Source organism: Mesocricetus auratus, unplaced genomic scaffold (genome assembly GCF_017639785.1).
Source record: "Mesocricetus auratus isolate SY011 unplaced genomic scaffold, BCM_Maur_2.0 Super-Scaffold_100004, whole genome shotgun sequence".
Taxonomy (NCBI): Eukaryota; Metazoa; Chordata; class Mammalia; order Rodentia; family Cricetidae; genus Mesocricetus; species Mesocricetus auratus.
This window is the reverse complement of record NW_024429189.1, coordinates 110020490-110034381: the sequence shown is the minus strand read 5'-3', so window position 1 is coordinate 110034381 and position 13892 is coordinate 110020490. Positions and strand designations below refer to the sequence as shown.

Below are 13892 nucleotides of genomic sequence, written 5' to 3'. Positions count from 1 at the left end.
TTCCATTTTTCCCACTGCTCATACTTCAACCAGGTTGGATAAATCACTTACTAAAGAATTTAACCTGTGTCTTTTTCATTCTCATAGCATTCATTTTCTACCCTCACCCACAAACTAGTGTCTTTTAGTTCTATTTGGTGAAACTGTTCTATGGCCTGTGTAAATTATCTCCTAACATGTCTCTAGCACCAACTAATCCATTCATTCATGATTTCTTCATCACATACAGGGGCCCTGACTGGTGGCTCAGAAGCATGCAGTCGTGGGTTGTTAATGTAGGACCAGTTCTTGTTCCTTCTGTTAACTGAGTAGTACACTTGGACTTAAATGGGGCCATGTAATTTGCTTTGGCCAGTTCAATGGTACTGTCTGGAAATGTTCAAAGCCAGTTTATGCTGTCTTTGTTTCTCTAAGATGAACAGCAGGACTCAAAAACAGTAGCCACTTCAATAGCCTGGGTGTCAGAGTGAATAAGCACACAGAGCAAAGGTTATAGCTAACCTCATGTGAGGAGCCGCCCTCGCTATCGCTATTGCCGTTAGAAGATGGCGCTGACATCTGCTGTCAGTTGGAGTTAACCGTTTAAGCTGTGCCTCTCCCGTGGCGTCATCTGGGGTGATGTGCAAACCACCAATCCCGGCTCTACACGTCTCACTCGGAGCTCCTAGGCTTATATAAGGGGCTGGGTTTCTTAGCTTGGGGTCTCCCTCTAAGAAGCTGATCATCTATCTCTCAAGATGCATTAAAGCTTTACTGCAGAAGGATCCGAGTGTTCTGCGTCGTTCTTGCTGGCGAGACGGTAGCGCGGGACAAACCTCAGATAGATGTGTGTCATGAGTAGTAAACAAACCTTTGTTGTGTAAGCCCCAAACACTGGGTTATTGTTGTCACAGCATAAAACAGCCCACAGGAGTTGATTCTCTATTGTTCTACTTTGCATTCTGTTGTTGTGGTAAAACATTCTGACTAAAAGCAAGTTGGGAGGAAGGTTAAGTCCATCCTAGGTCTTGTATCTTGACAGGAGGGACTTTCCTTGCTCAGTTATTAACTGAGTAGATGCACACACCACCATGACTATCAGTAGATAGTTTAAAAAATACTTGTTGCACTGTATTAAATGGGAACAATGCTTTCTCTTTTGTTATACTTTTGGGGTATATGTATCTTCAATGGAATTATTCTGTGGGGTAGATGGAACTGGTATTGATTCTTTAGTGTAATGGGGTAATACACCCCAATCCCCGGCATAGTCTGAGCCACCCTCATTCATTTGTATGTGTGCAAGCCTTCTGTGTGTGCATGTATGGAGAGTTCAACTCCCGGTGTCTTCCTTTCACTGCACACCTTATTTTTTGAGATAGACTCTCTCACTGCACCTGCAGGTCACTGGCTTAGTAAGCTGGCTAGCCGGAGAGGCCTCTAGATCTGCATGTTTGTCTCCCCATCGCCAGCACTGGGTAACATACACTTATAACACCATATTCTACTTTTACATGGGGGGAAGAAAGTCAGGCACTCATTCCAGGCAGAGAGCTCTTTATTTACCGAGTCATCTCTCCAGACCCCCATGTAACTCCGGACTTTGGCTGGCTGTGGTCCTGTAATTTGACTGAACAACAGGATGTGGGTGGACATGCTGCAAAGGAAGCCGGGATGAGCCTATTTGGCAGAGATTCTGACATTGCTAATTCAGAAGGACAAGAGGTGTCTGGAGAGAGCTTTCTCAGCTCATCAGAAGACTTACAGCTAGAAGAAGCATTCAGCTGAGCTGGGAAGCCAGTGACACTTAGTTTGGGTAGTTTGCTCTGTAGCAGTGACTGATTAACACATGGTGCCAAAGGCCATGGGTGATTTACAGTTCTCATTACAAGTGGGTTTTGCTCCCTGAGAAGCTGGAAATCAATTCACTATGCTACCAGAAGTGTGTGGGACACCTACAAAACTACTCACACACACCCTCCTCCAGTTGACCATGAAAATGCAAATGTCTTAGTGGGGAGGGAGGGAGAGAGGGGGAAGGGAAGGAAGAAGGGAGGAGGAAGGAGGGAGAGAGAGATTGACTAACCATAGCATCACACATACAGATCTTACATTGCTTTGTTCCAGACTGAATCCTTGTTATACAGCCTTCTTGAAGTGATAATAAACTCAACAAAGACCTAAGTGATCTTTATCTTTAATAACTGATTTTAATATGTAGCAAATTATGTGCAATCCACATGGTTGGTAATATACGGTATTGCTAATCCTTATTTTTAGAAGACAGTCCTTTTGATAATGATTTTTAAAAAATTGTGTGTGATATGCGTGCACTGTTACAAAAGTAAGCATGAGTGCGGTTGGGGTATATGCTGTGGCCAGAGGTGGACATTAGGTGTCTTCCTTTACAACCCTCTGCTTACTATCTTGAGACAGAGTCTCTCACAACACTGGATGTTTGCTGTTTCTCCATCAGCCAGTCTCCCTCTCCAATGCTGGAGGTATAGGCATGCTCAGCCACGCCCAGCTTTTCATGCGTGCTGAGGATTTGAACTCAGGTTCTCATGATTGTACAGCAGGTGCTCTTGTCCAATGAGTTATTTCCCCAGCCTTTGATAATGAGTTTTAAGTATATTCAGGGATTATTATTTTCAACATCACTTTTTATTCAGAAATTTTCAAAACCTAGCTATCAAATTGTGTGAATGAATATGTTTTAAAGCTTGTTATCAAGTGCAACTGCTATTTCCATAATAAAAGTTAAAATGAAGCATAAAGAGAATATTTGACAGTTGGATAGTTTATTAAATCCTCAGACTGTAGGATTTCTGTTAAGCTCAACACACCTAGTATTAACTCCTTGGTGAAAGAACAAGGCTCAGTATCACCAGTCTTGTTCCCCACGTACTTGCTGTAGATTCCTCACAAACACACACATCAAAGTATTAGTAAGAAGTTACTAGAAACACATCTCAACACTTACATGATAGACTATTTTATCTTCATGCACAGTTAGGAACCTTACCGGAGACAGCAACATGTTATAATTACAATGGCTTAAATAGCCCGAAAACAACAAACAAAACCAGTGTTAATTAAGTGTCATAAGGAAAGCTGCAAGGGACAGGAGAAAGTGCCAGGTACTGCTACAGGACTCATTAGACTTTAGCAAGCTGGCCTTAGGCCACCTACATCGTGCCCAGGGAACCAGTCAAAAGAGCATCATGCACCTCTTGTCCCCCAGACCCTCCATCCAGTCACACAGTCACAGGCCTTCACAATGGCAGAACAAAGCGGTCCTTGCCAGATGCCCCTTCCACCCAGGATCTGTATGGGCGGCTAATCCCGCGCACAAAGCAGCCGTGGTTCCCCATTGTTGGGCACCCGCTGGGAGAGCTCTGGAACGTCCCAGCGCGCCTGGCCCGGGGCTTATTTAGCGGGCGCCGACCAGGCCGCGGGCTCCCGGGAACCATGTACCGGCGCAGCTATGTTTTCCAGGCCCGCCAGGAGCGCTACGAGCGCGCCCAGCCCGCGGGCCCCGCCGCCCAGTCCGGGGGAACGGCACCCGGCCTGGCGGCACTGCAGGCTCTGGGCGAGCGCGTGGCCGCTCAGGTCCAGCGGGCCCGTGCGCTCCAGCAGCGCCATGCCGGTCTGCGGCGACAGCTCGACGCCTTCCAGCGCCTGGGAGAGCAGCCGGGGCCCGAGGACGCCCTCGCCCGCCACGTCGAGGCCAATCTGCAGCGCGTCAGGGACCTGGCGGCCGAGCGTGCTCGGCTGGAGAGGCAGGAGGCCGAGGCGCAAAGAGCACTCGACGAGTTCCGGAGCAAGTAAGAGGCACTGTCAGGGAAACTGAGGCCAGGCATTAGGGTGGGGAGGTGAGGGACATGTGCAGACAGTCCTGTGAAGAGGATGCACAGGTCCTGGAGATACCCAACTTACAATTTGATGGCACCTCTGGTTCCCAGGACATAGTTTTATTTACTTTTAGTGTGTTTTGGGATGTAGGTGTAATACGCAATGAACCGCACAGATTTTAATTGCATAGTTCGAGCTTTCAGTGCTTAAAGACAACACCCAAATAAGTAAGGTGGTTTGCATCACCCTAGAGGTGCTGTCTCCGAGTTCCTAGCGAGCCCCATTTGGATTTTAATGTCAGCAGACATTATTTCTGTCAGTTCTAGGATTTCAGACTGTGCACTTTCACATGAACGATTTCTTTGACTCCATAATTTGTTTTCAATCTAATTTTTGTTCCGGTATACATTATACATTAGCTGTATTCCTTCCAGGAACCTTCTGCCTTCCCTTTCTCATCTCTCCCTCTTCTCCCCTAGACAGTTTCATACCTTTCATTTCATATATATGTGTGTATGATTTTATGTGACTATAAAATCTAGGAACCACAAATGAGGGAAAACATATTTGCCTTCTAAAACTTACTGGCTTAAAATATGATCATCTCCAGTTGTAGTTGCATTCATTTTCCTGCAAACAGCATAACTTTCTTTTTTTATAGTTGAAAAATTCCCACACAGGCACACACACACACAGGCACACACACACAAGCACACACACACAGGCACACACACACACACAGGCACACACACACAGGCACACACACAAACACACACACAGGCACACACACAGGCACACACACACAAGCACACACACACAGGCACACACACACACAGGCACACACACACAGGCACACACACAGGCACATACACACAGGCACACACACAAACACACACACAGGCACACACACACAGGCACACACAGGCACACACATACACAGGCACACACACAGGCACACACATACACAGGCACACACACAGGCACACACATACACAGGCACACACATACACAGGCACACACACAGGCACACACACAGGCACACACACAGACACACACACACAGAGGCACACACACACAGGCACACACACACAGACACACACACAGACACACACACAGGCACACACATACACAGGCACACACACAGGCACACACACAGGCACACACACACAGGCACACACACACAGGCACACACACACACACACACACCCCTTTCATCTGCCTTTATCACATTGTCTTCGTCCATTCCTCTGTTGTTGGACACCTATGTTGGTTTCATAACTTAGTCTTCATGTCTAGAGATTTGGTAGTCATTGGTGCAGTAGAACTGTTTTTGATATGTCTCCATGTGATGTAAGCCTCACAGCCAGATCCTCACTGGATCCTTTTACTGAGAGACCAAGGCTCAGAATGTGAAGGGATCGGGGGCAAGATCAGTGAATGGCATGGAAGTCAAACCCACAAGTGCAAAGTCTGTCTTCATGGTGTTGTGGGTGACATCTGGGAATTACCTTTGAATGTGTAATCTCTAGGGTCTGGATACTCACGGTGTGGTCCATGGCCTAGCTGCAGGTTCTGTAGCCGCCTCAGCAACAGGGGAAAGTTGCTGGAGTGTAGCCTCTTGGGCCCAGGGGCCCTCACAACTCCTAAATCAGAGTCAGTGTTTTAACAGAGCTCTTCATTGATAATAGTTTAAGAAGTTTTAGAGGGCTTGGTCTAGGGAATGATGTTTCCTCCCCTACAGATGGAATTATGTATTAACACCACCTAGCAGTTGTTAAGAAGAAAGAATGACTTATTACCTTTCTAAGTTAGAGAAAGAGGTAGTCAGTAGGCCACTCCAAGGAGTTTCTCCAGGATATGCTATGCTCTGGCAGGTATGAAATGACATGCCTGCACAGCTACTTGCTGCAGCTGCGTCGTCACCAGAGAAAGCCTGAAATCAACCAGGATGCCCATCAGTTGGAGGCAGGATATAAAGCTGAGCTTCACCTAGTCAGTGGAATATTATGCAGGGGTAAAGGAGTAGTGTATTATTTTCATTAAAATTTTTAAACTGGGGAAGAATAGAGAGGTGGGTTTTATTTTTCATGCATAAGTAACAAAAGCCCCCTCCCATACCGATTGCTTGTGGGGGACAAGAAAAAATAGGGCAAATGGAGACTCGTTTTGATTGAAAATAGATGTTTTCATGCACTGTATTTTGGTTATGGTTCCCTTCCCCCAATTCCTCCCAGATTCTCTCTACTTTCCCACCCTCTCAAACCTACCCTTTCTTTCTCCTTCTCATTAGAAAATAAACAGGCGTCTACAAATAATAAAATAAAGTGAGATTAATAAACCAAGTGAACAAGACAAGCAAACAAATGGGGACAATGTCAAAGAAAAAGCATAGGAAGCCCACACATTTGTATACACAGAAAACCCAAAAAACAAATTAGGAAACCATTATACATAAGCAAAAGATCTGTAAAGGTGCCCTCCATACACACACACAAACCCAACCCAGACAAAGCATTATGAGACTAAAAACCTCCAAAAATACCATTGAGTTGGTTTTGTGTTGGCTACCTGCTGGACTTGGGGCCTGTCCTTAGGTGTGGTTTGTGTATACCTGGTGAAACTCTGTTGGAGGAAACCGATTTTCAGGAGGGAGACTTTTACTGAAATAACTTTAAAATACATATTAAAATTTAAGCCTGAGTTCTCATCAGAACTAATAATCCATTATATAATTAGTTATTATCTGGCTAATTAAAAGGCTAATTATCCATCAGAAAATGATATGAATTCCTGGCTGTACTGGCTCATATCTACATTCCTAGTATTGGAGAAGCTGAGGCAGGAGGATTGCCATTAGTTCAAGGCCAGCCTGGGCTACACAGTGAGTTCTAGACTAGTTTGCCCTACAGAGTAAGAACTGGTTTTTTGTTTTTTTGAGACAGGGTTTCTCTGTATTGTTTTGGAGCCTGTACTGGAAAGAACTTTTTTTTAACCTTAAAAATAAATAATAAAATTTATATAAATTAAGTTAAAATGCATATGCCCAGGTTCTACACTGGATTTCAGAGATGCCAAGAATCTTCTTTTTTGACTCAGGGTCTCACTATGTAGTTCTGGCTGGTCTGGAACTCTATGTAGAGCAAACTGGCCTTGGCACACAGGGCTCTTCCTGCCTCTGTCTCCATTCTGGGATTAAAAGTGTTTGCCACGACACTCAGTAAGATCTTTCATTTTTTATGGGCTCCGTTGGTCACTCTAGCACCAGCTGGGTTCTGGAGCCTTTGTCGTAAGGTAGGTAGAAGGTTTTCCCCTAAAATGGTCTTTGAATTATTTTGTAACCTGATTTGAACGTATCTATCAAAGCCTATCCATTGATTTATTTCCCATCAATCTTTCTTTTCCTGAGTTTGTGCCATAGAAACCAGTTAAAAAGAAGAGATCTAGCTGAACCTCTGTCTCTCATGGAGAAATAAGCCTTGCAGGAGCTTATGGTAGCAGGGCTTGAACAGAGGTTTCTTGTCCTGGCTCTACACTCTGCCCAAAGCAGAGTCTTGGGAAACCCATTATTGGATTCCTGTAGAGTGTGGCTCAGAGATAGGCTTTCCTTTCCTTTCCTTCAGCTGAAGCTAGTGTCCCAACAAGCACAGGGAAGCACAGAGCTGCATGCTAGCCTTGGATTTGGTATTGTAGCTAGGGATGACCATGAGTTTTTGATCCTCTTGTCTGGTGCTGGGAACACAGATGCCTTCTACCACTTCCAATTTGATTTGGTGTTGGTGATCAAATGCAGGCCTTTGTGCATTCTGGGCTATACCCCTAGATTCCCCTTCTGGATTTTGTAGACCAGGAATGCCACACTAAACTGCTTACTCCATTTGAGTGGGCAAAGTGCACACAATATAAAGATACCATCATAATCGTTTGACATATACTGCTAGCTAGTATTAAATAATTCATGTGTTGTGAAGCTCAGATACCCAAGGCAACCCGATGGACTGACAGAATGCCCTGGGTCCCCAGATGGCTGTCATCTGACCAGCCTATAACAGCTCAGGTTTGAGGGGAGCCAACAGACTTGGCAGACTATCACTCAACTTGACTTTTTTGTCTGAGGTAGTAAAACTTAATTCTCTGGGGCTGGAAAGAGGCGGGGGGAGCTAAAACTTAACCCCCTGTCCAGTGAAAAAGGGAAACACACACACACACACACACACACACACACACACACACACACACACACCTTCAACATGTCAGGATCTCACCTAGGGTGTTGATGAATGGCAAGGATCAATCACTTTATTACTTACCTCAAAAGATAATCTTACAAGGAAGCTTAAAAGAACCACAACTCTAAACTCATATACGAGAAAGAACCAGTCAGCTCTATTTCAAATCCTCAGGGTGCATACCCATTTATCAGCAAATTTTTATATCAGGAAACTGAGGGCAGAAATGGGTACAAGGAATTAATAATCATCTTTGATCGGTAACCCATTCTAACAAGAAAGGCACATCGACCAATAATAATTGGGCTGGTTTGTTCTTGTTCTCTGACCTTAATGAGTCCCTCACTCAATTATGTGCCTTTCTAAATTTTAGATTGTTTCCCAAGGCTTTTTACCTCAAAGTTATTAACAAAAACATCTTTTATTTATTTATTTATTTATTTATTTGTTTTTTGTTTTGTTTTTTTGAGACAGGGTTTCTCTGTAGGTTTGGAGACTGTCCTGGAACTCTCTTTGAAGACCAGAGATCCGCCAACATCTTAATCTAATATTAAGGCTTTGTTTTAGCTATGATGCATGCTGAAACCTGTGAACACATCTCTCAACATTAAGATTTAAAGAACTTGAGCTAACTTAGCTTCTGGGACTCAATTGTTTTTCTTAATCATTAACCTAAGCCACAGTCTATACAGCTCCTCAAGAGAAACTAGCTGTGTCACATTTCCTTATTCTATTTTTCTATCCTCTGTAGCCCCTGTTTTATCAGGGGTAGGGGGACAACACCATATCTTCTTCTTACCTATGTTAGTTTTCCCACTAAGCTAACCTCTATCATAATCCCTTACTATATTTATTAAAGATCCTCAATTATCTAAATCCTATTTTAACTAACACTTATTGTATAAAATCATTGCTTCAGTCAAACGGTACAGCTTAGGAGAAAATCATCTTCATAATAATCCACAGGTAAAAATGTAGAAGAGGATATTTCCATGAGATAACCACACCATATTAAAGGCAGTGAGGATCTCTCTATATTCATTCCCACCGTGCCAGGCACCAGAGAAAAATGTCAGTGGCAAACATGTAAAGACACAGCAGTGCCAAGAGACATGCTGGGGCTGAGGCTCTCGGGGTCTTGTCTATCTGAGATTCACCTGTAGGAGTTTTGCTTCCCAGTGGGCCGACTTCCTGAACTTTAAACTGCCACCGGCTCCTCTGATACAGCCACCGACAGACTTGGATGAGCAGGACTTCCGTGAGACCTCACAGGGAACACCTACATTGAGTTTTCCTGGTCTTCTGAATTCATCTGGTTCCAAGTTGTATGGCCACCATGGAGCGGTTCTTCATACTCTGAAGTTGATTTAGATATCTCATTGACTGAGTCACTACCATTGCCCCGTGGAGAAGTTTTAATATTTTGCCTTAGATAGTGGGATTGGAAAATCATTATAAAAAACTAAACACACACACACACACACACACACACATGTACACTCACTTGCACCCCAAATATGTTTTTGCATTCTCAAGGTGAACTGGCGAGTAGCCAAAGCCAGGTTAGAGTCTTGTAGGAAGTGGAAAGCAGGAGCCTCAGGACCCACAACATGTTAGATCCAATGTTCACCTGAAAAATGGGTAATTTCACACTCGTATTTCCAGTGCATCAAAGACTAAATAAAACAACAAACAACAAGAATCATGAAAACAAGGAAAAGCACCAGAATACAATGATAAATATAGTCAATTATCCAAATTGCTGGAAACAAAACAATAATTTATATAAACAATTTCATAATGTAAAACAAAGTATGATTTTACTTTTTGAACTCACAGATAATTAATTTTGTATAATGAAATAGCTTATCTTTAATATATCTAGATGATCCTTCTAGCTTGAAAATTACCCACTAGACTGTTGCTGTGCTCATTATCAAACATGTTGTTAAGCTGCAGAACCTCTTAGATGTTTCCACCAGGAGAAAATTAGATTTTTGTTAATAGTGTTATTCTCAAAGATAATAACCCATTTAAAAAACAAGTTCTGGCTCCATTAGAACCACACAAAGAGAAAGGACTGCCCATGACCTCTTGGCGTGAAATGTAAAACTAGTTCAGATATGCTTGAGGAAAAACAAGCTGCTCAGCTCATTTGGAACTGGAATGCAGGTTGGATTGGGTTTGGTTGTCCTTCTGGCCCTTTTAATTCTGAGGACACAGAGGATACACATAGCACATGGCTGTAAGTACTTGACTTTGACCCATGGGCCAAGATGTACACGCTACAGAAAGTTGTGCTTTCTGGGTTGGACTCAGCGTTAATTAGAATTAGTTTCCGTGGTGAGTGACAGGAGCTCCAAAGTGACACTGGTCTACTTCATATCCATTAGGGTGGCTAAGGACAGAGGACAAGTGTTTGCAAAGGGCTGCACTGGTCTCACTGATAGGAAGGTGGAGTGGTGCAGCCACTATAGAGAACACTCTCCAAAAGCCAAATGCAGCGTTGCGGTGTGATACAGCATCGCTGCTTCTCAGAATCCACTCAAAATACTTAAAGTGGTAGTGGCGCACGCCTTTAATCCCAGCACTTGTGAGGCAGAGGCAGGAGGATCTCCGTGATTTACAAAGTGAGTTCCAATACAGCCAGGATGACACAGAGAGACCCCGTCTCAAACAAACAAACAAACAAACAAAGGGTTTACCTTCTTAAAGAAAAGGGCATGGTATTATCTGAGATTGAACTTTACACTGGTAGTGTGATCTATAACTGTGGAAGTCTAGAAGCTGCCTAATTCTTCTTGCCTGTGTGTCCGATTTGCAGATATGAAAATGAGTGTGAGTGTCAATTGGTGCTAAAAGAAATGCTGGAACGACTTAACAAGGTGAGTAGAGCCCAGCCTCAGATTTAAGTAGCTTCCTTACAGCACTGAACTATATGGTAGCAGCAATTGTTTCCCATAGCCTCTCCCCATTATTCCAGGACCACCACCAGCACAGGGGTGCTCACACCAATCATTAGTCAAGAAAATGCTCTACAGACTTACCTACATGCAATCTGGTGGGGGCAATTTCTCAACTGACATTCCTTCTTCCTAGGTGACTCTAACTTGTATCAAGTTGACAAAACAAACAAGGCAGATTTCGTGTCTTATTAGCAAGCATAATAAGGCTTTAAGCATGGGGGTATGGCCCTGGATAGTATAAGAAAGCAGGCTGAGCAAGCCATGAGGAGCAAACCAGTAACCGGTATCCCTGCAAGACCTCTACACCAGTTCTGGCCTCCAAGTTCCTGCTTTTAGTTCTCGCCCTGCCTTTATTCAGTGACAGAGAGTGGCCTGAGAGCTGTAAGCAGAAATAAATCCTTTCCTCCCCAAGTTGCTTTTGGTCATGGTGTTATCACAGCAATAGAAACCCTAATTTAGACAAAGTTCTTCCCTCCTGACTGGCAGCCACTTCAGACAGTAGAGGTTTCTAAGGGTATTTGCCACTTCCTAGTTTTGTCTAACCTCTGTTGTCAAAGTGGTAATAAAGCTGAAACTAAAAATTTGGGAAGCCTAGTTTTGTTTTATCAACATTACCTGTATCTGGTGTCCATTCTCTGTGTGAGCAGCTCATGTGTTGTTCAAACAGTGACCCTAGGACAGGGGTGCCGTTAGTGGGCAGGTCAGCAGTTAGCATTTCAGGCTAAAGAGAGAACTTGTGAGCATGCTAGACATAACAGAAAGATTGTGGTAAAGATAAGAGCTACGAGGACGAGGACACAGGCTCTAGGAAGGGAGTGTGGGGTGGGGAGTGATGGCTCCAAGCTTGTAGTTGAGCTGGAGTTTCTTTTATGAGCACCCAATAGCACCCAGGTGTTCTGCCCATACTTTTAAGTCATCCCAGTTTTGGCTGTGGTTACAGTTCAAAGTTGCAAGAGGAGGGCCCACTGTCTTCTTCACAGGCCAAGGCTTTCAAAGACACAGATACCTAGCACCCTTCACCTAGGTGGCAGTTTAGACTCTAGAATTTCCCTCTTGGCTCCACCACAGTGACACCCTCCTCTTTACCCTTGATGGAAATTGACAGTGACTTTTCAACTCTCTTGTCATTTCATTCTTATTACAAAAGTAATTAATATTCTCAGCAGAAAAATAAGACAATATAGACACTGAACCCTGAGGAAAAGGTACCTCATCATTTCCCCACCCAGAGAAAACAGCCACATGGCCTTCATGTATTTTGTGACATCGAGTGTGGGTGTTTGAACTGTCAGCCCCACAAGACTAACCTTCATGATATCGCCACCAAGAGTGTAGGTGAGGGCTAGCACAGGGAATTGATGTGGTTGTCCCCTGGGCCAGGGTAAGACTCTCTTGCCCACAAGTGAGCTGCGCTGTCTAAAAGAGGAGGGTGGTCTGTTACCACATTGTTGAGTATCTGTGATACTGGGGGTGAACTCATTTACCTTTCTGAGCTTCAACTTCCTTTTTTTTCAGTCAGGTTTTCTCTGTGTAGCTTTGGAGCCTCTCCTGGAACTAGTTCTTGTAGACCAGGTTGGTCTTGAACTCACAGAGAGATCTGCCTGCCTCTGCCTCCCCAGTGCTGGGATTAAAGGCGTGCACCACCATTGCCTGGCAAGCTTCAACTTCTTTATGTGAGGGAATAATTATAGCCCACTATAGTGTCTCCATGCCTACTGAGCATGAAATGACTTAGCAGTATACAGACTCATCTGTCAAATGGCAGTGCGTAGTCTTTGTAGTGATGGCAGAACATTTGATACGACAGATACCAGTTTAGTTTCCCCCTAACTAGGAAGCGCATAACCTGATGGAATCAGAGAGGACTTCAGCTGGTTCATGGAGGAGTAAATTTTTCATAGTTGTGAATAATATATATTTCTAGATTTATTTTATTTTATGTACATGGGTGTTTTGCTCTCATGTGTGTCTATGCACCCTATATGTGGCCTGGTATTTGCAGAGGTTAGAAGAGGGAGTTGGTTTTCCCTAGACCTGGAGTTATCAATGGTTATGAGTTGCCTTGAACCCAGGTCCTCTGTAAGAGCAACAAATGTCCTTAACTGCTGAGCTCTCTCTTTCCAGCTCCAGTTATAAATTCTTTTTTAAAAAAGTTTTGTTTATGTGTATATGTGTGCGACTGTGTGAGAATATGCCGAGTGTTGCCTTTGGAGGTCAGAAGAGAGCATCAGGTCCCCATGGAGATAGAGTGGCAGATGGATGTGAGTCACAAGACATGGGTGCTGGGGATGAAGTGGGGTCCTCTGGAAGAGTAGCAGGTGCTCTCAACTGCTTAACCATCACTCCAGCTTCCTCAGTCATGAATTATTATTTATAGCATATTACATAAAAAGTTCATTTCAAAAAAACCTAAGGAAAAAATAAATCAATGTAAAGAAAACCCAGAGCGAAATGTAATAGTTCTTGGGTTTAGTGTAGCTGTGTAATCAATGGATTGGGAAAGTCCTTGAATCAGCTTGTGGGAGCCACAGATCAGCCTCTGGTTACTGATGGGGTCGATTTCACTCCTAGAAAGGAAGCAGCCCAGGGCCTTCTTTCTCCAGTGAAGGAACTCACCCATGAGCATAGGTAGCTTCAGACCTCTTCATCCCATGCATGGCGGGCTTAGACTGGAGTGTTTGTATTCATAGCTCACTCTCTAGTTCCTAAGGGAAATCAGAGAAACTGAGTCCTTCTGAAGCCAGACCCAAAGTCAAGTGCTGTAGGTTAAAAGATGCCTCTAGGTCTATAAAGTGAATCCTTATCCTGGGCCACTCCACCTGTTACCAGATATGCAGGGTACATAGGTTTCCTGCACCACTTGCTG

General features: G+C 43.9%; 1 protein-coding gene across 1 annotated transcript in view; it reads left to right on the top strand.

Moving 5' to 3' along the window:
- The first annotated feature begins 377 nt into the window (after window positions 1-377).
- The window catches only part of Bfsp1 (beaded filament structural protein 1), a 38188-nt gene continuing 24673 nt past the window's right edge, over window positions 378-13892 (top strand). The window contains exons 1-3 of the mRNA XM_040746397.1: window positions 378-506; window positions 821-3806; window positions 10885-10945. Of these exons, the coding sequence (XP_040602331.1) occupies window positions 3451-3806; window positions 10885-10945 (417 nt within the window). The 5' untranslated portion in view covers window positions 378-506; window positions 821-3450. The remainder of the gene's footprint in view (window positions 507-820; window positions 3807-10884; window positions 10946-13892) is intronic.